General features: G+C 49.6%; 8 protein-coding genes across 8 annotated transcripts; 5 read left to right on the top strand and 3 right to left on the bottom strand.

Moving 5' to 3' along the window:
* Nucleotides 1–546: 546 nt before the first annotated feature.
* Nucleotides 547–2,229, top strand: CCM_07466 (SWI-SNF complex subunit (BAF60b), putative; the record flags this gene model as incomplete). Its single annotated transcript, XM_006672607.1, has 4 exons — nucleotides 547–625; nucleotides 676–950; nucleotides 1,006–1,659; nucleotides 1,723–2,229. The coding sequence occupies 4 exons, from the start codon at nucleotides 547–549 to the stop codon at nucleotides 2,227–2,229; spliced, it is 1,515 nt and encodes a 504-aa protein (XP_006672670.1).
* A 280-nt stretch (nucleotides 2,230–2,509) lies between these two features.
* Nucleotides 2,510–3,794, bottom strand: CCM_07465 (conidiophore development protein hymA; the record flags this gene model as incomplete). The annotated part of the gene is made up of 4 exons (XM_006672606.1): nucleotides 2,510–2,974; nucleotides 3,029–3,510; nucleotides 3,575–3,632; nucleotides 3,690–3,794. 4 exons carry the CDS (start codon nucleotides 3,792–3,794, stop codon nucleotides 2,510–2,512), a joined length of 1,110 nt encoding a protein of 369 aa, XP_006672669.1.
* Nucleotides 3,795–4,441: 647 nt separating this feature from the next.
* Nucleotides 4,442–7,834, top strand: CCM_07464 (isoleucyl-tRNA synthetase; the record flags this gene model as incomplete). Its single annotated transcript, XM_006672605.1, has 4 exons — nucleotides 4,442–4,516; nucleotides 4,580–4,933; nucleotides 4,983–6,702; nucleotides 6,753–7,834. The coding sequence occupies 4 exons, from the start codon at nucleotides 4,442–4,444 to the stop codon at nucleotides 7,832–7,834; spliced, it is 3,231 nt and encodes a 1,076-aa protein (XP_006672668.1).
* Nucleotides 7,835–8,934: 1,100 nt separating this feature from the next.
* On the top strand, nucleotides 8,935–10,517 carry CCM_07463 (Sfi1 spindle body; the record flags this gene model as incomplete). Its single annotated transcript, XM_006672604.1, has 4 exons — nucleotides 8,935–8,944; nucleotides 9,009–9,125; nucleotides 9,177–10,478; nucleotides 10,504–10,517. 4 exons carry the CDS (start codon nucleotides 8,935–8,937, stop codon nucleotides 10,515–10,517), a joined length of 1,443 nt encoding a protein of 480 aa, XP_006672667.1.
* Nucleotides 10,518–12,901: 2,384 nt separating this feature from the next.
* Nucleotides 12,902–17,161, top strand: CCM_07462 (WD repeat protein; the record flags this gene model as incomplete). Its single annotated transcript, XM_006672603.1, has 7 exons — nucleotides 12,902–12,982; nucleotides 13,035–13,223; nucleotides 13,281–15,560; nucleotides 15,602–16,301; nucleotides 16,349–16,599; nucleotides 16,650–16,878; nucleotides 16,932–17,161. 7 exons carry the CDS (start codon nucleotides 12,902–12,904, stop codon nucleotides 17,159–17,161), a joined length of 3,960 nt encoding a protein of 1,319 aa, XP_006672666.1.
* A 424-nt stretch (nucleotides 17,162–17,585) lies between these two features.
* On the top strand, nucleotides 17,586–20,073 carry CCM_07461 (oligonucleotide transporter; the record flags this gene model as incomplete). Its single annotated transcript, XM_006672602.1, has 7 exons — nucleotides 17,586–17,861; nucleotides 17,941–18,062; nucleotides 18,126–19,221; nucleotides 19,371–19,516; nucleotides 19,571–19,785; nucleotides 19,838–19,950; nucleotides 19,999–20,073. 7 exons carry the CDS (start codon nucleotides 17,586–17,588, stop codon nucleotides 20,071–20,073), a joined length of 2,043 nt encoding a protein of 680 aa, XP_006672665.1.
* A 24-nt stretch (nucleotides 20,074–20,097) lies between these two features.
* CCM_07460 (protein arginine methyltransferase RmtB) lies at nucleotides 20,098–21,788 on the bottom strand (the record flags this gene model as incomplete). The annotated part of the gene is made up of 4 exons (XM_006672601.1): nucleotides 20,098–20,702; nucleotides 20,784–20,966; nucleotides 21,025–21,141; nucleotides 21,200–21,788. The coding sequence occupies 4 exons, from the start codon at nucleotides 21,786–21,788 to the stop codon at nucleotides 20,098–20,100; spliced, it is 1,494 nt and encodes a 497-aa protein (XP_006672664.1).
* A 241-nt stretch (nucleotides 21,789–22,029) lies between these two features.
* CCM_07459 (intracellular protein transport protein (UsoA), putative) lies at nucleotides 22,030–25,243 on the bottom strand (the record flags this gene model as incomplete). Its single annotated transcript, XM_006672600.1, has 5 exons — nucleotides 22,030–22,119; nucleotides 22,197–22,307; nucleotides 22,625–22,898; nucleotides 22,945–24,206; nucleotides 24,266–25,243. The coding sequence occupies 5 exons, from the start codon at nucleotides 25,241–25,243 to the stop codon at nucleotides 22,030–22,032; spliced, it is 2,715 nt and encodes a 904-aa protein (XP_006672663.1).
* Between the last annotated feature and the right edge of the window lie 182 nt (nucleotides 25,244–25,425).

The following is a 25,425-nucleotide window of genomic DNA, read 5'->3' as shown; positions in this document are numbered from 1 at the left end:
GCATTTTAAGCATGGTGTATTTTGAGAATTTATGTCCTGTTTGGGCCCCGTGCATTTTTTTGCATTATAGTTCACAGCATTTAACGGCGGTGTGCGGCAATCAAGGGCTGATTGCTGCTGATTATTACATATCAGCTCATATATTTAGTTTTAGCAAGCCCTTCAAACTCTTGATCTCGCTTTCTTCGAAAACTCATATCTTCAGTAGCCAACAACTTGGACTTAGTGGTGTGCTGGCTGCCCTTGTGCTAATCATCAAGCATGCCACAGTAGCAGCTCTAGTGACTGTGGGGGAGCTTTCTACAAATAATCTCTCGCAGTTGCCAGAATACTGGCGTTGTAAATTCTTGATACCTAGAATGAATACAACATAGAGCAGCAGCCTGGGAAGGGTGGTGGTCGTCTTTCCTTAGTACCTGGCTACCTAGGTACCTACAAAAAAACACGTGACCTCGATCTTCTCACATCCAGCCACCGCGACACCCTCGTTTCCATCGCGAACCCCATTCTTTTTGACTACATCCGCACCATCGCGAGACCCCGAACATGCAGCAACAGTATCGTGCATTTGCTCAGCCAGCACCTCAGAGGTCACCCCATGCGACTGCACGTCGCGGTGGCATTGGTACGTCGTAACCCGTCTCACGTCTCTTCCATCGCATTGACAATTGCCAGGCCCAATGATGTCTGCAGGACCTCACCCAGCAGTTCCACTGACACAAGCGCAAATGGCACAACAACAGCAAGCTCAGGTACAGGCAGCTGAACTTGCAAAGCGACGCAGCCGCAAACCTACCGATAAAAACATTCCCGACGGAATCGAGGATAGCATTGTCAACCCGGAGAGCGCCCAGCGATACAGAGACCTGAAAGATATTGAGCGCTTGCTTGATGCGACCATAACACGCAAACGGCTAGATGTGCTCGATAACACACAGCATCCTACAAAGGTTGGTGAACTCCGAGGGTGGCCAAGCTGGACAAACGAGGTTAACATCGACGTAGTTGACAAAAACCCTTCGTATCTGGATCACCAATACTGTGCAAGATCAAGTCTGGCAGGGCAATGGACCAACATCGGACTCGTTCGACTTCTCAGGCGCTGCTGAGGCATCATATCGCGTTAAAATTGAAGGGCGCCTTCTTGATGAGGAAACCGCCACGGACGAGAATAAATCAAAGTCATCCGCTGGCGACGCTTCCAACGAGGACAATGACCACGACATGGGTGAAGATATAGCTACAGCCGAGAAGTCGAGTGCTTCCCCCAACAATCTGAAGCTGTCCCACTTCTTCAAAGCTATGACTGTCGACTTCGATCGTTCGCGCTTCCGCAATGGCGCTGAACAGAGCTTTGAGTGGAAGAAGCCCGAGGCGGCTTTGCGACATCCTAACGGACCAAATCTTCCTGCTGCTGCCGATTTTGACGAAATCACATTTAAGCGCAATGGCGATGAAAACGCAAACATCACCATCAACATGTTTCGGCAGGAAATACCGGAGCGATTTGAATTCAGTACGGAACTTGCCGACATCATAGACATGAAAGCAGGCACACAGCAAGAAGCCGTGATGGGACTTTGGGAATATGTTAGGCAGCGCAGTCTCCAAGAGGACGAAGAAAAGCGCAACTTTCGCTGCGACGAACTATTGAAACGGGTGAGATGACCATTGCCTCGTTCTAGTCCCGGAAAATTGGATACGTTACTGACAATACTCTAGGTCGTGAGATCTGATATTGGATTTATTCCCATGCTCAACGAATACGTGGCGCAGAACCTGCGACCTCTTCTACCCGTTGCGCTACCGTATACTATTCGCGTTGATGAAGAATTTCACAAAGATCCACAGCCAACCGTCTACGATGTGCAAGTGACTATTGACGACCCTTTGAGAGCGAGCCTGCAGGAGCTCATCAACAACCCGCAGTATTTGGCCATGCTGAAGGATATCAGCGGACTTGATGAACAGCTTGCACGTCTCGTGCAAGCTGTATCAGCTTCCAAGGCTAAACACACGTTTATGAAGTCGCTAGGCGACGATCCCGCAACTTTCGTCAAGAACTGGCTGAGTTCGCAGAAACGGGACCTCGAGGTTATAATGGGCGAAGGCTCTAATGGAGGTGATAATGGCTATGGAGACGAATGGCGCAGAGGTGGAAGCAACAGCGTTTGGGCGACGCAAACTGCTAGAGAAAGTGTCAATGTCCTACTTTCTCGGCAACGTTAGTCAAATTGAGGCGCGTCTGGTACACTTTGAGAATACAAAGAGTGACGGAACTGTAACTCTGCGTGGTTGAGCAATTGCGGCGCGATGTATCTAATGGGCAGGTGTGATTGGCGTTACGTAGGACTGGTGATACTAGATTTTAGATATTTTAATTCCCAAGTCAGCTGATTCTCGCAATGAATGGTCTTGAAGGGCTGACTATTGGGAGTAGATACTGTAGAACAATGGGCATGGGTCCTTAGAAGCTCTGGATTATTGATATCCCGAATGCTAAGAAAATCTATCGCTGTGAAGATACTGGTGTTGGTGGCATATTTCTAATTTGCTTGATCAAAAATTCTCGCTCGTCAATGAATTGTTCGTCGTCTGTTCTGTCCTCCAAGAAATGGGATAGAAAGGTCAAGAGTTTATCACGATTCATCAGAAGTATTTTCTGGACCGGCAAAGACTTATGGGGATTGGCGACGAATACTTTGAAAACATGGAAACCTTCGTACTGGACCATCTTTCGGTCGTCTCGAAGCAGGTTCATGCATATTTTCAAATGCTCGCCACTATCGACATATGCCGTCATGACACTGTAGTTGGAGCGGTCTAATAAGATCTCGCCGAGCAGCTTGATGGACTGACGCTTCGTAACGTAGCTATTCGATTGAACGAGTGTATTATTGTATTTGTCGAAGAAAAGCTCGAAGTTTGCAGAGAGATATCGTGGAACGAGGTCTTTGTGTCGAGTTAAAAGCTCCTACAAATCGATATCAGCCGATAGTCAAGCCTTTGACGTCGTTGTAAAAATCACCCGGAATGTTGTAAAGGCGTCAGCAGCGACTTCGAAAGAGCTCTTGTTGATCCAGTCAAAAAACTTCCAGAAAATGCCCCGTCCGCTCTGGGGTCGATCCCTGTCGATAGCGTTTAGACCTTTTGCACTAGATCCCGGCGCATCGCCGTCATCATAGAGAATGACAGCAGCTGCGGCTTCGTTTTTCAGCAGTTCACGGAGCACTGATCCAGCGGGAGTTGCGCTCTCTTTATGGTCGTAGGCACGGCACAGCTCTACAAGGACCTGTGGGCGATTGCAAACGACGTATGACAGAGCTATTGGGTCACTCTTTGGAGCCGCCGCCGCGGGACGAAATCGAAACACGTATGAGAAGATGACTTGAGTATCCTTTCGCGATTCGAAGGGCAAGCGATGAAGATTGACGGCTAATAAGTGGAGGAGATCTTCATCTATCATTCCAGTGACAAGTTGATATATTTGTTCCGGTGAGCTGTCAGTTTCTAAATTCTCCATCGAGTTAATGCTGGTGATACAGAATCGTTGAGGGAGTATGCCCGGACATGCCTTGCGTGCCTTGTAATATCACCTTCATTTGCGCAAGAACGCGAGACAGCTCTTCCGCCTATATTGTCAGATTAACTATGGCGTGTTCAACACTAGAGGAAGATGAGGAACAAACTTTTGCCGTGCCGGTAGGGCCATCGAGCTTCAGGACATGTTCGCGAGCTTGTTTCGGGAGATCGGCTGCGGTACGAGCCCGGGCTCGACCAAACAGGAACGACATTTGGAGTGGCGGCGAATGATGCCGCGGCTCTTCCTTGTGCACCTAGGTGTAACTTGGCCAAATTCTCCGCGACGGAAGTTATGTTTGTCTCGGTTTTCAAGCGCTGTCTGCTGTTTGATGACGGTGGTGCTAAGTTTTGTTGTTTGGAAAACAGGGGGTTGCTGTGCGCTACGTCCCAGGTGAATATTGCCTGCTTGCACCTGCTTATTAGCACCTAGCAAGGCAAACCACAGCTCGGGTCAGTCGTCGGTAATAATGTATATGAGTAGCCAACAAATGATTTTTTTCTCTCGTAATCACGAACAATCAAGTTCGTGTTGTTAGACCACAGCCGCGGGCATTCCCTCGCAACCAGTTGCTTGCCGCCCCGCACTGCCCACCTACCTAGGTAGGTACGTACCTACCCCCCACCATTTCGTCGTCGTTGACTCACAAACCCCTCTACTACTAAACCTCGCCGACTTTGGCTTTATTCTGGTCATTGTACGTCAAGCATATGACTAGAATTGCTTGAAGGGTTATCATACGAAATTCTCACGACGACCTTGCCTTAGAGTACCTTTCTCGTCTCGCAGTGACTGCACCGTGGGCTACCAACAACGGTGGCAAGCTGAGGACAAAAAAGGCACCCGAGAAAATTCCTCACCATGTCTATTGACTTCCCAAAGGAGGAAGAGGCGATCCTTGAGAAATGGAAAGCGCTTAATGCTTTCCACCGCCAGGTTAGTCGCAAACGTCTGCCAGGAACAAAATGAATCCTCTGGAAGCTGACCAGTTCCGCGCAGCTTGAGCTGACGGCCAGCCTCCCCCGATACACATTCTACGACGGCCCCCCCTTCGCCACAGGCTTGCCTCACTATGGACATCTTCTCGCATCCACCATCAAGGACATCATTCCTCGCTATTGGTCAATGAAGGGATATCATGTCGAACGTCGCTTTGGTTGGGATACGCACGGCCTCCCTATCGAACACGAAATCGACAAAAAGCTGGGAATTTCCGGTAAAGCTGCCGTCACTGAGCTTGGTATTGGAAGGTACAATGAAGAATGTCGAGCGATTGTCATGCGCTATGCCTCTGAGTGGAGGGCCACCATTGAGCGGTTGGGGCGTTGGATTGATTTTGACAACGACTATAAAGTATGCCTTAATGACCCTAGCACCCGCAACTGATATGATCTCGAACTAGACTAACAGCATACCACAGACCATGGACCCTACCTTTATGGAGACACTCTGGTGGGTGTTCAAGCAGCTGTTCGAAAAGGGAAGTGTGTACCAGGGCTACCGAGTCATGCCGTACTCGACGGTGCTCACGACTGCGCTGAGCAACTTTGAGGCCAACCAGAACTACCAAGATGTGACAGACCCTGCTATTGTGGTGTCATTTCCCCTGCTTGATGATCCAAATGTCAATCTTCTGGCTTGGACTACCACGCCATGGACACTGCCTTCCCATCTTGGCCTGGCAGCACACCCCGACTTTGAGTACATCAAAATTCAAGACGGAAAGTCCGGAAAGATTTATGTTCTTTTGGAGAAGCTGTTGACTACACTCTACAAGGATCCCAAAAAGGCTGACTTCAAAATCATCGAAAAGATTAAGGGCAAGGACATGCTAGGCTGGAGATACGAACCATTGTTCGACTACTTCTACGAAGACTTCAAGGATAAGGGCTTCCGTGTCCTTAATGCCACTTATGTCACTGCTGATAGTGGTGTTGGCATTGTTCACCAGGCCCCTGCGTATGGTGAGGATGATTACAATGTTGCACTTGAGGCTGGTATCATTTCCGAGGATTGCCCGCCACCGGATCCGATTAGTGACACGGCTCACTTTACGGAACGTGTGAGAGACTTTGCTGGAATGCATGTGAAGGAAGCAGACAAGCACATTATAAAGTACCTCAAAAACTCCGGTCGCTTGGTGGTTGAGTCTCAGATTAGGCACTCATACCCCATGTGCCCCCGGTCTGACACCCCGCTCATATATAGAGCAGTCCCGTCGTGGTTCATTCGCATCCCCGAAATCATCCCAGACATGCTGAAGAATATTGAGGGCTCGCACTGGGTCCCCAGTTTTGTCAAGGAGAAGCGCTTTGCCAGCTGGATCGCTAATGCCCGTGACTGGAACGTTGGCAGAAATCGATACTGGGGTACCCCTATTCCTTTATGGGTGAGTGACGATCTCGAAGAAAGAGTGTGTATTGGAAGCGTGGAAGAGCTGCGCAAGCTCAGCGGGCATGAGGGCGAAATTGTCGACCTGCACCGTGACAAGATTGATCACATTACTATACCCAGTAAGATGGGCAAAGGCGTACTGAGACGTGTCGACGAAGTCTTTGACTGTTGGTTCGAATCCGGTAGCATGCCGTATGCTAGCCAACACTATCCGTTCGAAAACGTGGAAAAGTTTCAGGCATCATTCCCAGGCGATTTTATTGCCGAGGGCCTAGATCAAACTCGTGGTTGGTTCTATACGCTACTAGTCCTGGGCACCCATCTCTTCGGCAAATCCCCCTTCCAGAACTGTGTGGTCAATGGAATTGTTCTGGCTGAAGATGGAAAGAAGATGTCGAAACGTTTGAAGAATTACCCCGACCCAGCCATTGTCATGCAAAAATACGGTTCGGATGCCCTACGCCTGTACTTAATCAACTCCCCAGTTGTTAGAGCTGAACCTCTGCGCTTCAAGGAGGCAGGTGTAAAGGAAGTTGTTCAAAAGGTGCTGCTACCCCTCTGGAATAGCTACAGATTTTTTGAGGGCCAAGTTGCTCTTCTCAAGAAGGCGGAAGGGGTTGATTTCATGTGGAACCCTGACCTGGAGAGTACAAATGTGAATGTCATGGACCGCTGGATTCTGGCAAGCTGCCAGAGCCTGCTTGAATTCGTGAACGACGAAATGAAAGGTGAGCAAGTTTCATGATAATTTCGCCTCAAATTCTAACACGCTTGGCAGGGTACCGTCTTTATACCGTCGTTCCGCGCTTGCTTGAGCTGATTGACTACACAACCAACTGGTATATCCGCTTCAATCGTCGTCGCCTCAAGGGTGAAAATGGCCTTGAAGACACGCAGCACGCCCTTAATGCACTCTTTGAAGTGCTTTATACTATTTGCCGTGGCCTGGCACCCTTTACACCATTCTTGACTGACAACATCTACGGCCGCCTTCTGCCTTATATCCCGCAACATCTTCAAGCAGAAGATCCTCGCAGTGTACATTTCCTTCGATTCCCTGACGTGAGAAGCGACTTATTCGATGCTGCTGTGGAGCGTCGTGTCTCGAGGATGCAAAAAGTCATCGAGCTTGCTCGTGTCTCTAGAGAACGACGAAGCATTGGGCTGAAGACACCGCTGAAGACATTGGTGGTACTCCACCACGACCAGCAGTATCTGGACGATGTCAAATCTCTCGAAAATTACATCACCGAAGAGCTCAATGTTCGAGACCTCGTGCTCACGAGCGATGAGGCTAAACACGGCGTCCAGTATAGCGTGACAGCTGACTGGCCCGTCCTTGGAAAGAAGCTGAAGAAGGACATGGTCCGAGTGAAGAAAGCGCTTCCCTCTTTGACAAGTGAACAATGCCAAGGATACGTACGTGATAAAGAGATCATGGTCGATGGGATTAAACTTGAAGAAGGCGACCTCGTAGTCAGACGAGGTGTCAAAGAGGACGAAACTTCCAAGACATGGGAAATTAACACGGATAGCGATGTGCTTGCCCTTTTGGACGTACAAATCTACGAAGGCTTGGCACAGGAAGGTCTTGCTCGAGAAGTTATCAACCGAGTGCAGAAGCTTCGCAAAAAAGCAGGCCTGCAACAGACTGATGACATCAAAATGGAGTATCGAATGCTCTCTGACCCAGAGTCGATTGGCTTGGAAGATGTTCTCAGCACACAATCTGCGGCCTTCGAGAGGGTTCTTCGTCGATCACTAGATAAGCATGAGGATGGAGTTACAGGCGAAGTCATCGCCGAGGAAGAGCAAGAGATTCAAAAGGCGACTTGGATGTTGAGATTGCTCAGGATATAGCTTTCTAGTCGCACTTTGCTAAGTGAATAAATAGTAAATCTAGCTCTCGCTAGCTGAGAATCCTATAAGCTATCGAGCCAGAAGGGCCCCGAAAAACAATACGATCGAGTTCCTTGTACACTATGCTACATTCTTGGCGGCGCGCTATGGACAGATTGATTAGCTTCCTTCTACAATCCCCCCCCCCCCGTGACAGCAACGTACCAAGTAGCAGGTTTTCAATTTCAGAAATTCCCTTGCACACTTATCCTTTTCCACGGCGGTATAATCAGCGACAATACATTTGCCGTAGGCGGCTGCCTGTGACACTGTCAGTGGTTGTTCCGTAAGGAGTAGCTTAGCCCTCTGCGCTAACTTCTGCGCTGCATTGCGTTGCTGCCTTGGCGAATTTCTGGATTGGGCGAGGCGGCGTCATTTGCAAACGATACGACTAGCAGCTTGATGTAGTGTGTGGTGGCCTAATGTAACTTCATTTCTCGTAGGCAACGTTGGTATATCCGTGGGGATTCTGATTCCCTCAGATTTGTTGGCGCATTATCTCGCCACTTTTTAGCCTTACCTAATTCGCCGGCCTGGCGATTATCTGTGGAAATGATTTTCGGAGGTAGGCAGCGTGACTACGGGATTGGCATTGAAGTGTGCGAAGCCAAATGATGATTCATATGCAAAGACATAATCCAATTGTCACAAATAGAAAAGAAGAAGAAAAATATAGAAAAAGAAGCAACGATATCTACTTGCAACCATTGTATGTTATTGGTATTGTATCCGTGCCTGGGAGCGCGTGCGCGTGGTGGCCCCACACGGTTCCGACGCGTAAAGCGGCAGCTGTCCGCGAACCCAGTCTTCTTTGGTGGTTACCGTGCCTCGCCGCTAACCACCAGCTTCACCTTGCAACGATTTGCCGCTTCGACCTCATTATAGGTTGAGCTGCTGCCAGAATACATCGCGCAACCTGCATGGTAATTTTACCATCACTTTCTCCCAATCTGGCCATGAAGAATCGACGGCACCCCGTGTCTGAGCTGGCCAACCTGGACAGTAGCATTGCTTGTTCGCTTTCTGCCTTGATTATGGACCGTTAGCAAGCGCTCCCAAATATGGGCACAAGTATGTTTAAAATTGACTGGACAGCTCAGTGAAAGATAAATCTGACTCAGACCATTCAATTCAGTGACGTACGCGCCGTTCCAACCTCCGAAGAACAAAGTATCGTCGCCTGGGCATCATCCCGATCCTCAATCCCCAGCGGGGACCTCGACGACTCAAGACCCGTATTACTCAAATGAAGGTTTGTGCAATATTCCAAGCTCTGTAAAACTGCAATATTGACACGTGGAAGACATTGAAATTTTGCACGAAATTGTTTCTGTCGCCCAAGAAACGCTGGAGGATGTCAGCGGCTCGCGACCGCTCCCTGCCGCTGCTCTGTTCAAAGCTTACGATCAAGTGCTACCCAAGCATGGCGTGGACCCGGACGATGACAACCACCTTTCGCGATTGATATTTCGTATTGGGGGAGAGAAGGGCTATGGCAGCCTGCCTGATAAATTCCGAGCCGTCTTGGCCGGTATGGGAATATCTTTGGAGTACGGAGACAGTAGTCTAGTCTCGCCGAGAGCATCTCAACCATCACACTCGCCTGATGACTCGGATCTCCAGAAAACAGAGGATCAGAAGTCGCCATCAGTGTCCCCACGGTCTCAGGGTAACTTTGGAGAGATGGTCACGGCGTGGCCCGGAGTCCCGGATCACGGAGACGCAAGCGCGGAAATGGAACGCAGACCGGCCGACAGATCCCCCCCTCCCAATTCACATCTCAATTCGAGACCAAAGATGAATTCGACGATGAAAGCCGCTACAAGTGACCCATCTCTACCGCAGGGAAGTCGACAGAATGCACAAAGACGAACTGCCCATTCCTTAGCGCAGCCTATTGTTTCTCACCTCATTGCACCCGCAAAAGACACCATAGAGTTTCCAGATGTCAACGAAGAAATACCCGTATTGCGAGCTGCCTTATCGCGACCCCCGCTCCTTAGCATCCTTGATCGATGGCGCACTGCGAGCAAAAATAGGAAGATCCAAAGAGCGTCGCCGCCACTGTTGGATAGCGCAATGCCGCCTCTACTTCATGCTGAAGGATCAGTGAAAACGGACACGAAACCTCTCAGTCGACAGTTGTCTCCCCGAACAGACCGCTTTCCTACTCGCCAAACAGATTTTTCAGGCGAGCCGAGCCCGAAGAAGCCCGTGGCCACAAACCCGCTTTTCCATATCTCGACTACTCATCATTTAGCGACGGCTCGAGGCGAGGGAGGTGTGGGCTGTAGTGATTACACGGCTATGCTGAACCGTGCTGGCCGGGCCCGAGAAATTTATTTGGCTAGCAGGGCGTTTAATCACTGGGCAGAAAGAACTGCGGCTAGATTAGAGAAGGAAGCTGTGGCACGGCGACATATGATTCGATTCCGCTGCTTCCGGGGCTGGAGCAACGCTCCGAGTTCAAGGTCACCTGCAGTTGACCATCTGAGAGCCGCCACTGCTGTGCAGAAGCTGCGTCGTGCTGTTGCTTGCCAAGAAGAACAGCTGCGAGCAGCCGCATCAGCCATATATGACTCAAATTGCATCCAGAAGGCCAAACGTGTGATGTGCCAATGGCTCTGCAGCACTGCTCAACTGAGTATTCGGCGCGAAACTGCGCATCGTGCCAAACGAGGCATTGCTCGTTCCTGGAACAATCTGACGCATATATACCACAAAAACGCTGAAGCAACGGCGAAAAGTTGGCAAGATAACCAACGAAGGCATCTAATTCAGCATTGGGCTAGCAAGGCGCAACAAGCAGAAAGACAGTTCACTATCAGTAAACATGTTGGGCTGGTGCGACCCATGTTTGCTCATCTAGCAGCGTGGTGGGATCACGCCGAAGTTGAGAAGAGAGCAGAAGTATACCGTGCGAACCTAATATGGAAGAGAGCTCATTCTGCCTTGGATAGCTGGAATCTACGCGCGCGGGCCCAGGCCTTTGTTTGGCGGAGCGATTATCGATGCGCTTCGTGCGCGCTGAGCAAATGGACTCAAGTAGTTGAAAACGGAAGAATGCAGCGGAGTAGAGCAGCTTTCGCTATCGAGCGTTGCCAAGTTCCCGCTACCTTGAGTCGATTTGACCACTTCGTCAACTATATGAGCAAACTCGAATACTACACACACCGAGCGCGGCTGTTTATTATGGCATCAAAATTTTTACGGGCATTAGATCGTGCTCACGACGCAAAAAAAGCACATCGAAAAGAGGAAATAAGGCAGCAGCTCAGGTCTCGGTATAAAGAGGTATCGTCTACAAGAAAAAGACGACTATTTCATTCTACTTTAGAATTATGGCGGTCTTCGGCTCAACATCACGCCTTTGCTACCGCTGAAGCAACGGGGCATGTCGAAACACGAAAGCAGCCCTTGAGACTACATGCAATCAAAATGTGGGTGCTGGCCGCAAGCCAGCATCAGGAACTGCGTGCTGCCAGCCAAAAACATGCGATTTATCATGTACTTCGCAATTGGGGAGATCTCACTGGTGAGTTGTCGCAGCGAGACACTGAGAGTTGGGACTTGTGGATGCAACGCAAGCAGCGGCAAGCTCTTAAGTTTTGGTCAATATCATCTCTTCAAGGAATCGGCCGAGCACACACGGCAGCAATGGTGCAGCAAAGACATGAAGCAGAATATCGAAATCGGGCCTTTCAACTCTGGCGGCACTCAAGCCAAGGCATGGAGGCTACTGATGCTAGAGACACTTCAACAACTCCACACTCGGCTTTCAATGGCCGACGTTCCTGGAGAACCATTTCAGCAAGAAAGTCGGGTTTTAACAATGAAGCTAGGCCCCAATACCTGCGCGCCCTCAACAAATCTGCAACACCTTTGGATACTCCTACTCGGCGGACCGGGAGGTCGCTAGCCATGCCAAGCACACTGGCTAAACCTATGCCGTCTCTAAGGGAAGCAGATGAGCAATCTACAACCTCTAGCTTGAGCGACGAGACTGAGATTGCTTATGATCTGGCAAAAAACACAAATAATTCACAGCACGGGTTCCACCGAAGTCTAGTCTTGCGTACTGGCAAAATACTAGCTTCTACAACACCACAGGCGCCAATACCCACGAATTTAGGGCGTAGCGTCCCGGCCCGAACTCCGGCCTTTCATAATTCAGCAATTCCGGTCATTCCGAGCCATTCTTTCCACCCAAGAAGCTCCGGAGTCAAACAGCATGAAACTAGCGAAATGCAATTCAAAAGAATGCCGGGCTATGTTGATTCTGCAATCCAAACCGGCCTGTCGGTTAGAGCCGGCGCCTTGAGCCAAGGGCTTCCAACGTCGAATTGGCGCGGCCCGGCAACACCGAGTAGGGAGTCAACAGGAACTGCTACTAGGGGCGGATCTGGAGGCGAGGTCCCTGCCGGGACACACATGGTCCAGACGGCACCCAAACCTTCACGTTTTAGCGGACCAGAGCGTCGTACTTGACGACTGGTGCGGGACACCGGAACTGGGGACGGGCACCTTTTGCGCCATTGAATGTACTTGAAATCATGGTGGATTGAAATTTGGCGCACTTGCAATTGGGACTTGGACATGTAATCTATTTAATCATTCCCTCGCGTACCTGAGCGAACACTTTTGATTGATTGTTCTCACCCTGGCGTTGCGCTGTTTTGAGTGTGTAGGGCGCCACTTGTTGCGTGATGATTGCAATGAATGAAGAACACCAAATATTCCCTACCTCTTAGGGTTTAATATATTACACCTCAGGTACTATAATACCCTGATGCCATGAACAATGCACAAAAGCTCTCGACCGATCCTCAGTGCATCTGTTGAGGTTGGTGCGTGCCGCCCCACAAAATAGCATGTGAGCTCTCCCCATGACCCTCCATACTACTACTAGGTAGAACGAGGTGGTAGAGCAGTTACCTACCACAGCTTGAACTACAAAATAGTCACATCCACGAAGGGTGCAGAGGCTGGAAATAGCGCAAATGTTTGCATACAGAAACAACTGGTAGCATGAGTGCCGTCCTACCAGGCAAGCCGCAATCAAGGCTTCAAAGCCTTGCTACTGGCTCCTGGGCCAAAAACCACGTTAATGTGAGCTCTCCAACTACGCGATGGTGGCCAGGCTGACCTTACAACAATACAGGCTTATATCACTGGCAGTGCATTGGCTATTTTAGATGACCCGCACAAGGTCATACAGACCGTTTACGATGAAAACGACGACGAGCTGGAAGCTATCGCTTTCGATGAAGCGAGTGGTAAGATAGCCGTCTGTACCACCAACTCGATTCGAGTATATCGCCCAAGCGCGCGACCGGAAGATCCATTAAAGGTCAGAATGACTATATATTGATGATACTACTACAGAATTGAACTAACAATAGCTTAGTGGACGCTAGAGGCGTCCTTCGAAACACCACAAGCCGCAACAGGCGAGTCGTTTGCTCTGTCATGGGGCCGAGAGGAGGAACTACTCGCTGCATCATCTTCGCTGTCGTTATACTCCACAAAATCAGAAATCCGATGCTCCTGGCAGAAACTACTCCCGAACAAAGCCAAGGTGGCCGCTCTTTCGTACGATTCAGCCTACATTGCCTCTATATCCGACTACGATAAGTTACCAAAGGTGTGGCGTCGTCTAGCGTATGGTCAAGATGAAGTTCGATTCGACCACTCATACCTATCACACCCAGACGTGGTGACTATGGTGCGCTGGCGCAAGCCTTTCCATGTTGACCAATCTGCGACCAACGTGCTCTATACATTCTGCCTGGACGGTCTGGTTCGTATCTGGACCCCTACAGAGACTGCCGATGGGCAACACTGGCAACTTTGGGAGGCTATAAATATCAACCAGTTTTCTGGAGGCCCACCAAGTGACCCATCCAGATGGATCGTTTGTATTGTTGACGGACGAGATTTCATGCCCTGTGTCGAGCATCTTATTCAGGTGCGCATGTCTGATGATCCCACTACGGACGAAGTAGCTATGGAACATTTGATAGCTGTTGCAAATAAGACGCCGGAAATATGTCTTGCGATAAGCCGAAATGGCGCGATGTCGGCTTGGGCTCTGGACAACGTTGGCAACAATAACGCTGAAGGCGACCGCGTGTTCAACATTGCGCAGGTCAAGTCTCCAGCTTTCGAGTCATTGGAAGACTTTATAAACTCCTCAGAAATGCACCACATCGAAGTGCAGTCATACTTCGACAAGAAAACCGGCAAACTTGCACTCCTTCTCCATTCCTTCGATGGCAGAATCGGGGTGTTCTATAGTGATGTCGCAAATTTATTCAGCCCTACCACAAACGATCAGCGAATATCTCTTCAGACTGTTTGGTCTGGGCATTCGGCAGCTGTTGTCAAAATCAATCGCAGTTTCAGTGGGCGTGCAGTCGTCTCACGAACAGAAACAGGGGAGTGTATTGTGTGGAGTCATCCAGAACACCGAGCTGTACCGAGTGTTGCTCTGAATCGAATGAGCGTCATAACGCACGATGGAGGTTTGCACAGGGTTTGTGTTCTCCGTAAAGGCAGGTTTGTTGTCTTTCTTGGCACAGACAGCGTATCTCTCTGGGATTGCCGGCCCAGTAAAGCCCGTATGCTTGCCAAGTGTTTCGCTCAGTGGAACGGAACGGCGCTTTGTCTAATTACCTTGCCTCGCCCGGACCCCCCCGAAAGAACCAAGGCGTACATTTCTATGATCACATCTGAACGCAAAGGAATTGTCTGGGAAGCCACCTTGCCAGCATATTCCACTGGAGCCTCTGTTACAGCCAGTGGCCGCATTGTCGAATTCTGTCGATTTGAGCTAGATGTCGCGGACGGACTCAAATACGTTCTTCCTGTTGACCCTGCTGGAAAAACGCCCGTTGCGTCAGGTTTCCTGGATGTGTTTGCACGGGACGTCGCAATATCTTATACCAGGAGCGGTTGTGTAGACTTTTGGACCGCCAGAGTCGATTTGGAGAAACAGAGAGTCGATTGGCTTTCTACCTGCTGTACAGAAACTGGGATGGAGGACCCAGCGCTAGCAAGTGGAAGTACTCTGAAAAAGGCCGCGTTAATAAATTCCTCACGATCTCAGCTCACAATTTGGGACATTGGTGGCTCTCGCCTGGAATTTGAAGAAGACTATGATGCGCATAGCACAATACAAGACCTAGATTGGACCTCAACGCCGGATGGACAATCAATACTTGCAGTTGGGTTTCCGTACCGAGTTATATTACTCTCCCAAATGCGTTTTGACTACCTCAACAAAGGACCAGCCTGGGCGCAAATTCGCCAAATAAGCATACGGGACCTTACTCCTCATCCTATCGGGGACTCAACATGGCTTGGAGATGGCCACCTTGTGATTGGTGCTGGAAATCAATTATTTGTCCAGGATCGGCTTGTCAGTAGTGATGATGCCAATGCATTGGACATTCGTTTACCGCAACGGCGCGATGGTGTGTGGGATATTTTTGAGGCTGTCCAGCGTTTCAATGGGCCTCTGCCCTTATTCCACCCGCAATTTCTCAGCCAGTGCGTTCTGTCTGGGAAAGGTGTTCTTGTTGGGCGAATTCTGAAGGCACTTCATAAGGCTCTCAAATATCTCGTGCCAGGAGAGCCTGTCGATGACTATCTTGGTCTAGATGTGACTGAGATATATGAAGTAACAGTAAGTTTTATTGTGGAGGCCTCGAGACACTGAACTGACAGCCGAAGCATGCCGCGCGGCCAATCTTGAGAAAAGGGCAGGTTCATTATCTGAATTCTGACAACGACCAAGACGACGACGAAGAGGAACCGTTCAAGGAGACGACGGCTGCCTCGATCAACGAAATATTGAAGAAGGTTCGCATCCCACAGCTCTCTGGACATGAACAAATTCAACTCATGGATATGATTGAGTGCGCTGCTTTCGTTGAGAAGCACCGTCGCTCTATGGATGAGAACGGTGCCCGCTTTATGCTATTCTTCCGCCAGCATGCACTTCGGAAAGGTCGTACCAGTGAGATTCAGCTGTCATGGAGAGAAATAGACTGGGCGTACCACTCTACTACCCAAGACATCCTTGTCGACTTTGTTGCCCGGCAAACGCATGGTCCTATGCTCTGGAAGCATGCTCGAGAAAGTGGCCTCTTCATGTGGATTACGGACGTATCTGCTTTGCGAGCGCAATTTGAGGTCGTGGCAAGAAATGAATATGCCAATAGCGAAAGCAAGAGCCCCGTCGATTGCAGCTTCTTTTACTTGGCTTTGAAGAAGAAAACCGTGCTCCAGGGTCTCTGGCGTATGGCTGCTGGCAACAAAGAACAAATCGCGACGCAGCGACTGTTGCTGAACAACTTTGAAGAGGACAAGTGGAAAATAGTGGCTCAGAAAAACGCATATGCATTGCTGGGCAAGCGTCGATTCCGTAAGTGGAATGACTTTGATATACTTGTGCTAGCACTAACATAGCAGAATACGCCGCGGCTTTTTTCCTTCTTGCTGGTAGACTCTGTGATGCTGTTGAAGTCTGCCTCCGCCAGTTGAAAGACATACAGCTAGCCATCGCCGTAGCTCGCGTTTACGAAGGCGATGGTGGTCCGGTTTTGCGCAAACTGCTGCAAGACGAAGTCTTACCATTAGCGGCCCGTGAAGGAGACAGATGGTTGGCATCGTGGGCCTTCTGGATGCTGGGGCGCAAGGACATGGCTGTACGAGCACTAATAGTATGTGGACCTTAACTCCGGCTCTGTTCGTCTCTAACACCTCGATACAGACACCAGTCTACACACTGTTGGAGACTCCAAGCTCCCCAGATTTCCGGTCCCGGCTATTCCTGACAGATGACCCTGCTTTGGTTGTGCTCTATGGACAACTACGCCACAAGAGTCTGCAAACCTTGCGTGGTGCTTCGAAGGTGGACCCGAGAGTAGAGTGGGAGTTTGTCCTGCACAGCGCAAAAATTTACGATCGCATGGGCTGCGATCTTCTCGGCTTAGATCTAGGTGAGTTATTACGACACCGTTTCGTTGTGGAATGGACACTTACTCAGAAACAGTGAGGAATTGGGAATTTCAGCAGCCATCGTCAGCAGGCATTGGTGGCGAGTTTAATCCCCTGAAACTCCTCCGACGAAGAAGCTCTCTCGTCGTTAATGACCTGCCCCTGGTACAGTTACAGACAGGTGTGCAGGGCCTCGCAGAGCGAGGCGCGAAAAGAGAAGCTCCACCTCCGACTACCTTCGAGGAGCCAGATGTAGGCTCGCTGCTAGACAGCTTTGGGTTGTGATAATTGGTAGAGGGGGCCGCGTCTGTAGCCCATAGCAAGTGTCACAGACACATTATTGATACATTATATAATACCTCATGACTGATATTCTTATCCTTCTAACGGCTAGGTATGGAACAACTCACACCATATTGCAGGGTATACCGCCGCTGCTCTGTGATGTTGTTACTTGTCACTCTATTGAGGTTAGACATTTTATCCATATAATACTTCGTGTTCACCAAATGCTGCTCAAGTTGTACATAATTACTACCTACCTGTGTAGTTAGTGGGTACAGCAACCTCAAAGTGCCCGTTATGACTAATCTTGAATCTTAGGTACCTAGAGTCCCCCCAGCGACACCTACCCGAGCTGCCCACCTATTGCCTCTAGCATCAACACGCGCGGGAACGAGACGAAGGAGTCATCAGAGAGTTGAAGACAATGGCACCTCAGATACCCGGGCAGAATTTCACCATCCGCGCAGTCACAGCCGGCTTAGCCATTGGCACAGTCATCTGTGCTGCCAACGTCTACTTTGGGCTCCAGACAGGATGGGTTTCCATTATGTCTATGCCTGCTAGTCTAATGGGATTTGGTATTTTTCGCTTGCTGAGACCTCACCTTGAACTGCCATTTTCTCCCATAGAAAATGTTTTTGTTCAAAGCGTAGCCTGTGGTATGGCTATCATGCCACTCGGTTGCGGGTTTGTTGGCGTGGTGCGTATGAGGCCTCTCGCTACTGCCTGCTTCAAGCTCCAATTAGCCGAATTGTCTACCTTTGCTGACCAACTTCAAGATACCGGCTATGGACTTTCTCCTTTCTCCCGACGAAAGAGGGCCACTGAATCTAAGCTTATGGCGGCTTGTGATTTGGTCTTTAGGCCTCTGTTACTTTGGCGTTGTGTTTGCAGTACCTCTGTATGGTACCGTGGCCGTGATTCGGCTCCCTTCTATCAATATCAGTCTGCTAATTCTTAGCAGACGCAAACAAGTGATTATCAGAGAACGCTTGAAATTTCCAAGCGGTTTCAGCACTGCAGTTCTTATATCTGTGCTCCATGGTCAAGAAACACAGTCCAAGCAAGCTCTTGATGAGGCATCCAAGGGCGGTTTTGCCAGTCTTGTTCCCCAGGATCGCGCAGATGACGTCCAACAAGAGGAAGAGGTTGGTGCTGCATTGGTGGACGAGCCTACTGCCCCTCGTAGTGGCTTGCACTGGGCGGCGAATCTGCGACTTCTACTCCTTTCATTTATCATATCGGGGCTTGCCACAGTACTTACATACTTCTTTCCCATTCTCCGGAACATACCTATTTTTGGGGCTGCAGCAGCACAAACCTGGTTATGGACTCTGAACCCCAGTCTCGCATACGTCGGGCAGGGCATCATCATGGGAACAGAGACAACCATGCACATGACACTGGGCGCTCTAATCGGGTGGGCCATTCTAAGTCCTCTAGCAAAGTATAAGGGCTGGGCGCCCGGTCCTGTCGATGATTGGGAGAGTGGAAGTAAGGGTTGGATTGTCTGGATATCCTTGGCCATCATGCTTGTGGACGCCGTTGTCAGCCTGAGCTACGTTGCCATCCGGTCATTATTCGTGTGCAACGCCAAACTTTCCCCTTCCGCTTTTCCTAACTTCATGCGCCAAAAGTGGATGAGAAAGTTTTTACCAGGCAGCAGAGCTCGCTATGCTCTTCTACGGAGACGAGATAACGACGACGATTCAAGTGAAGATGAAGACGAACCCGAACAGCCCGCCGAACAAGTTGAGGACGAAGACGCCCCGGAGAACCAGCAGATCAACAATATAACGGTTGGAATCGGGTTGTTGGTCTCCATAGTCCTCTGCATCATCACCATTTACATTGTCTTTGGAGATCTAGTGCCCTTGTATGCCACAGTAATTGCCGTCTTCATGGCGCTGATCCTGAGCATTATGGGTGTCAGGGCTCTGGGTGAAACTGATTTGAACCCAGTGTCTGGAATCAGCAAACTAGCGCAGCTCTTCTTCGCACTCATTGTTCCACAGTCGAACAAATCAAGCGTGCTCATCAACCTCGTGGCTGGCGCAGTGGTAAGTTGAACCTCATTGATAACCTTGTACGCAATGCTCGCCAGCAATGAGCTAATACATCCCGCACTAATATAGTCCGAAGCGGCAAGTATCCTTGTTCGCTAAGCGAGAATGGAAAAGACTAACCTTCATCTCTCCCGTTCAAACAGGGTGCGCTTCAAGCTGGAGACCTGATGCAAGACCTGAAAACTGGCCACCTTCTTGGCGCGTCCCCTAAAGCACAATTTTGGGGACAAATGATAGGAGCCACGGCTGGAGCGGTCCTGAGCGCCTTCATCTACCGTCTATATACACGGTAACTATTTACAAGGTGTTCCGGAACTTACTCTCTGTTACTGACATATTGCAGGATATACAAGATCCCCGGTGACCTCTTCCAGGTACCCACGGCGTATGTCTGGATCTTTACTGCGCGGCTGGTCACGGGCCAAGGCTTGCCTTATATGGCCAAAGAATGGGCGATTGCGGCTGGTGCTCTTTTCGCTTGCACCACTGTTTTAAGAACTGTTGCTGTCGGCAAACCGTGGCGCTCGTGGATTCCGGGAGGTATCGCTGTAGCTGTTGGTAAGTAACTGTAGCCTCAAGATTTTCTTACAAAGCTCACTCTTACTACTAGGCATGTACAACGTGCCCTCCTTTACCCTGGCTCGGGCCGCCGGCGGTATACTAGCCTGGGTTTGGCTGCACATTATGAAGCGTCCTAGCACACCACTCATTATTCTAGCTTCCGTAAGCTATGTGCTCTGGACTCCTTTGATTCATTACTGACCACCGCAGGGCTTCATTCTCGGTGAAGGGTTCTTGAGTATCGTAAATTTGATCATGGAAGGACTATCAGTTCCTCATTTCTAACAGCCAAGCCGAACTCATCCTTAATCATTTCAACTTCCAAACTCGAGCCTTCTCCTGCTGGCCCTCTTCGGTCCATGTCAGCTGGATATCAAGAGCTCTAGCATTTTCTTCCAAGGCAGAGAACACGATTCGACCAGCAAGTTTTGGCTTCGAGGCTTTCAGCTGTGTTGGGGGTTGGAGCAGAAGCCCCTGCCTCCAATGCGTTTCCTTTCCGAAGGGCCCAGTAGTGAAAGCTACGTAGCCAGACTTTTGCTTCACAAAATTTTCGGGTGTTGTTACAGGGGCTGGTAGCTTATCAGTCCGAGAGTTCGCGAAGAAATTGTCGAACCAAACTAGAAACCCATCCAGTGAATCAATGTCGCGCGTTATTTGAGATTCCCAACTCGCAGTGAAAAACAAGTCCTCTGGCTTCACGGTGTGAAGATCGAGAACCTTGAATGGATATGGCTCTCCGCAGACTGCGGAAGGGGGCATTGTCAGAATCTTGGCCTCGTCATAGATACACTCTTGCATGGCCTTCATGTCAAACCCATAGACATCTCGCCAAAATGACACTGTGTCTGTGACATATTCTGAGTCTTGGACGGGAGCCACCCAAATGGTAGCAGAGCTGGGCACAAGGAGGCCTTCTGGTCGGAGGTATTTGTCACGGGCATATAAAACACTAGGTAACATAGCCTCATAGAGCAAGCAATAGCCCATCCACTCACTGACGATAATGTCGACCTGATCAACGGGGAGCTTGACGTCTTCAATAGCACCGCGGAGACAAGTAATAGTGCTTGATAGCCCATTATTAAATACATTCTCCCGGGCCTTATCGATGATGTCCGACTTATCGACGGCGATTACCTGCGTAGCACCGGCCTTGGCACAGAACATGCTCAAGATACCTGGATGTATTAGCCACGACGCGCTGTGAGTAAGTGTTCCGCTTCTTCATCTGCGTACCAGTACCACATCCAATATCAAGAACTATCTTTCCTTCGAACAATTGCTTGTTCTCGTAGATAAAATCACGGTATGCGTCAGTGCGGACCTCGTCCTTGAGCATAGTCTCGTGAATGTCTGCAGTACGTTAGCTTCTTGGTGCACTCTTCTAAGTCGCTCAATAATATGTCTTCACCATTGTAGGCATACGACTCAAAGTAGTAGTCTGAGGAGTCCTTCTTCTTTTCGCATACTCGATTTCCAGCCTCGGTTTCGTCGCCCCAGCGCTTGTCCAGTGTCTCCTCTACAGCTAGTCGGTAACTCGCAAATTGTTCCTTGACTGCGGCTAGTTCAGCCTCAAGCTCTTTCTTTCTGGATTCACAGGATAGTTTTTGTCGGGATTGGGCGTGTTCTGAGCCCTCGGTGACTTCGCTTAAAACTTCGTCCAATGAAAATAGCAAGGCGTCGTTTTCAAGTACTGGTTTGAGGTACTTGTCGTCGGCGAAGTCTCCGGCCGAAATATTGGGGGGCAGATTCTTCGCCTCCTTCGTACAATCTCTGATAAAATTTATCAGCTTAATGACATCGTGGAACTCAAGTCCGAGGCGATTCACGGTAGCGACCAGATCGAACGCGTGATGAGTCTTGCAGTGATTGAGAAGATCCTGGATGCTAGAGAAGGTCTCTGTGTCGAATAGTGAAGCAAAGACGATTTGCTCCTCATCGGGCTCTACATCCAGCCATTCCGCCGCATCCGAGATCTCGGAATTGGTGGAGACAGACATTTTATCGACTTCCCTGCTCTTCAGAAGCCAAAAGTTATCGTGTTGGGGTGAAGATGTTGTAGATGTTGTCTGGAAAGTATTTCTCGTGGGCCCACAGATAGGTGGTAGTTTATCCATCACTCCACTTTGCAATTTTTTGCGACCTGCCATTTTACAATTTGGTATAGTGCGCGAGGAGCACCTACAGCTACAGCTACAAACATGGCTTGTTTTCATGGAAGAAACAGCTTGTTTTGCAACCCTAGTCGACATCGTCCTCTCCATCGTCCTCTCCATCGCTTTCATCTTCTTCACCGTCTGACACTGGTTCGCCAAGTTCTCGAAGGCGTTTCTGTGAAGAAACAGAACAACAGACACGTTAGATGTGCTCGGACTGGTTAGGGGACAACTTCGGCGTTGGCATCATACCTTTTGCTTTGCCACTTGATCTTCCAAGTCAGTGAACACTATTAGCAGGTCATCCAGTTCAGATTGAACGCTCTCCTTTTCCTTTGTGCTCGTTGCCAGTGTTGATTCGATCTGCTATCGTGTCAGGCTTGTAGGGTCTTGCAGCACTGGTATGACATATAACATGCCTTGGTAGACGCTTTGCACACGTCATCTACTTGCTGTCTGGCTTCTTTGAGTTGTTCATGTAGATCTTTGATCCGTTTTTGCTGCGCTTCCATCGCTGCGGTTTGCTTTTCGCGGGAGGAGTGAAGTTCAGCGCGAAGTTCGTCGGCTTCCCACGATTTGGCTTGCAACTCTGCGTGTTTATTCTGCAAGTCTCTCTCTCGTTCAGCATTTGCCTGTTTCTACGCATTAGTGCGTGTATTTTTCACGCCAAAAAAGCTTACCTTCTGTAAAGAGGCTTCCAGGCTTCTGATCGTTGCGTGGAGGTCGGCATTTTCTCCATCGTTGCGTCTTTTGGTATGTTCTGACTCTATTTGGGCCATTTTTCTCATTGCAGTTAATTTCTTCTCCAGATCCGAGTCCTTGGCAGCAATGGCTGCTTTCATAAATGCAATTTTCTTCTCGTGTTCTGCTTCCTTCGTTGCCATAACGGACTTCGCAGCTGCAATTTGCTTCTGGTTCTCGATGTCTTTTGCAGAAAAGATGCTTTGTAGTTTCCTACGCATGGTTAGATTGGATTTCCCGACCAGTGTCGAAGACGAACCTGATTTCTGCCTCATGAGCTTTCCGGAGTCCCTCTCGCGCTGCCATTGCAGCCGCAATTTCTCGTCTGGCTTCCTCCTGTGCTTTCTGCAGTTCTTTATTCGCTTCTTCCTTGAAGCGGCGGTGCTCTCCTTGCTCCTGGGCAAGACGTGACGATTGGGACTCAGAAGCTATCTTCGCCTCCTCGATAGCCTTATCCTTCTCGTGTATTTGCTCACGCAGGGAATCTACAAGCTCTCTGGAGATTCCTTTCTGAACACCATTAGTGATGACAGAAATCTCAAGCTCAGGGCTTCTGTCGATAGCTCTCGCAATGCGGCTGTAGTTGTCTTTGAAGAAATTGACGAATACCGAGTCGAAAAATACGTCCGCCAGACCACTAGGCAACGCCGGATCTCTTCTCTGCGGTATTGTTTCGAAGTCTCGTAGCAATGGATGTGAACGCAGTCTGAGGAGTCGATCAAGAAATTGCTCTCGATCTAGCCGAGTAGCCAGGATAGAATGTAATGCCGTTCTTGGCATTGGTGAATCCTTGGTAGAGAACTCATAGGCAATACCGAGAAGCATAGCACAGAGTCCCTGAACTAGTTCGCTCCCCTCCATGACAGGCTGCGAGATTGATTGAATTAGGCTCTGTACATTGCTTCCCTCGGACAGGAAGTCGTTAACCGCATCTAAATCTTCGAATAACCATATTGTCAGTAGCATCAGGTAAGCGACAGAGATGCGTGCATCGTCGCCTCGCCGAATGCCTGTCAAGAGATGTGCTGTAACGGTCTGGATGCTCGTCACAAGTTCCTCGTCCTCCGCGGCATCACCTTCAGTAAGAGAGAGAGCCTTCGTTTTGGCAGAAGAATTGTCGTACAGCAAGTGAAGTGTAATTACTGCAGCAAACCATAGGCGATATGGATCGCTTGCCGATTGCTCAGCAGAGGGTGCCAGCAAAACGGACAATGCATTAGTTGTCTCCTCGCCACCTGTCAGATAGCCTTCGATAGCTCTTGCCAGAAAATGCAGTCGGACGTTCAGATGATTAGAAAAGTAAGCCTTTAAACACTCGCTAGCCGCATAACGGACGTTAAAGGCGGCGCTATCTTGCAGGTTTAGAATAAGATCGAGTAATCCGTCAATGACGTATACTTGTGAATCTCCATGTTCTTTCGAGGCAAGGCGACTCCTCCCAGACCGCCAGACGCTAAGCTGGGCAAAGCTCTCCTGCAACGCTGCCGAGTCACGAATCATATCACCGCAAGCGGTCAAGGCCTTACAAGGGTTAGCTCGACAATGCATCACTCAGACTGCTTCGGCATAGATCTACTCACCTCGGCTCTGATTTCCATCTGGATATCTTGGCTGAATGCCAAATGAAGAACGTCAGCGCAGAGTCCGTGCTTCCACAGCAACTTTTGGTTATGCGAAACGCCAGCGGAGCCAGGTGTAAGAAGCAGTCGCAGGATTGCGAGAAATGCGTATAAATTCCTATTTTTTTGCGACTGGGCCCAGATTGCCACGTCGTTGCCATCTCCATGCTGCAAGACACTATGCAACAAATCCGCCAATTTCTTCATACATCCAGATTCCCGAAACAGCGTCTGGTTTGAGGCATTGCGGCGCAGTAGATTCGCTAACAGAATGAGACAATCTTCGACGGTTCGTCCTCCTTCAGATAAGGAGCCATCAGACTCAATTATTGCGAATAGTTTCTCGAACGCATTTTCAAAAGCGACGAGCTTCTGTATATCGATTGACGCTGGAGTTAGACTCGTAAGAAGATTGATGCCTTCATTTCGGATGGCATCGCGTTGATCGTCAAGAGCAGCAACCAAGCGCGGGATTCCTAGCGGCGCAGTAAACACGCATTCCTCTGTTCGCTCGGTTCGGGCAGAGAGGATTGCTCCCAGAAGTTGCAAGGAGTATAAGCGAGAGTAGAAATCGGTCGTTTCGAGGAAGTCGAGAAGCAAGGTGACATTTTCTTGGCGCTGTGTAAACTCATCAGCAAGCCACAGGACAACCTCGTCAGAGGCTTCGGGACTATCTTCGTTGGGGGTAAAGAGCATAAGCAGCGTTTCCAGCACAACTTTCACAGTATCGACATCCTCGCCATCCTTTGCGAGGCTCCCAATGAGTCCTCGCAAAGCGCTAGACGATACCGTCGCTGGAAATTCTTTCGCAAAGCTCCGAAGCCCCAAGATTGCGGCGCGGCGGTCCTCTAACAGAGTGGCAGAGCCTAGCCGACCGCTTAGAACGGAGATGGTATCCGTAGCAGACTGCTTGGCTGGTGCTGTCGCGATTGAGAACATGACGTCGGGTCTTCTATTGTTGTATTTCCAGCATTGAATATTTTCTGGGTGCGTATCGGTCGAGAGATATAGGTCAATTGAACAGCGTCAGCCGTACAGGTCCTTTTTTCCACTCTTGGGATGCGGGATGGACGTTTTGCTGTTCTCACCAGTGTATAAAGGAGTGTATAAAGGAGCTCTAC

The sequence above is a fragment of the Cordyceps militaris genome, assembly GCF_000225605.1.
Source record: "Cordyceps militaris CM01 unplaced genomic scaffold CCM_S00006, whole genome shotgun sequence".
Lineage (NCBI taxonomy): Eukaryota > Fungi > Ascomycota > Sordariomycetes > Hypocreales > Cordycipitaceae > Cordyceps > Cordyceps militaris.
The sequence above is the reverse complement of the archived record's forward strand: the minus strand, read 5'-3'. Positions and strand labels throughout refer to the sequence as shown.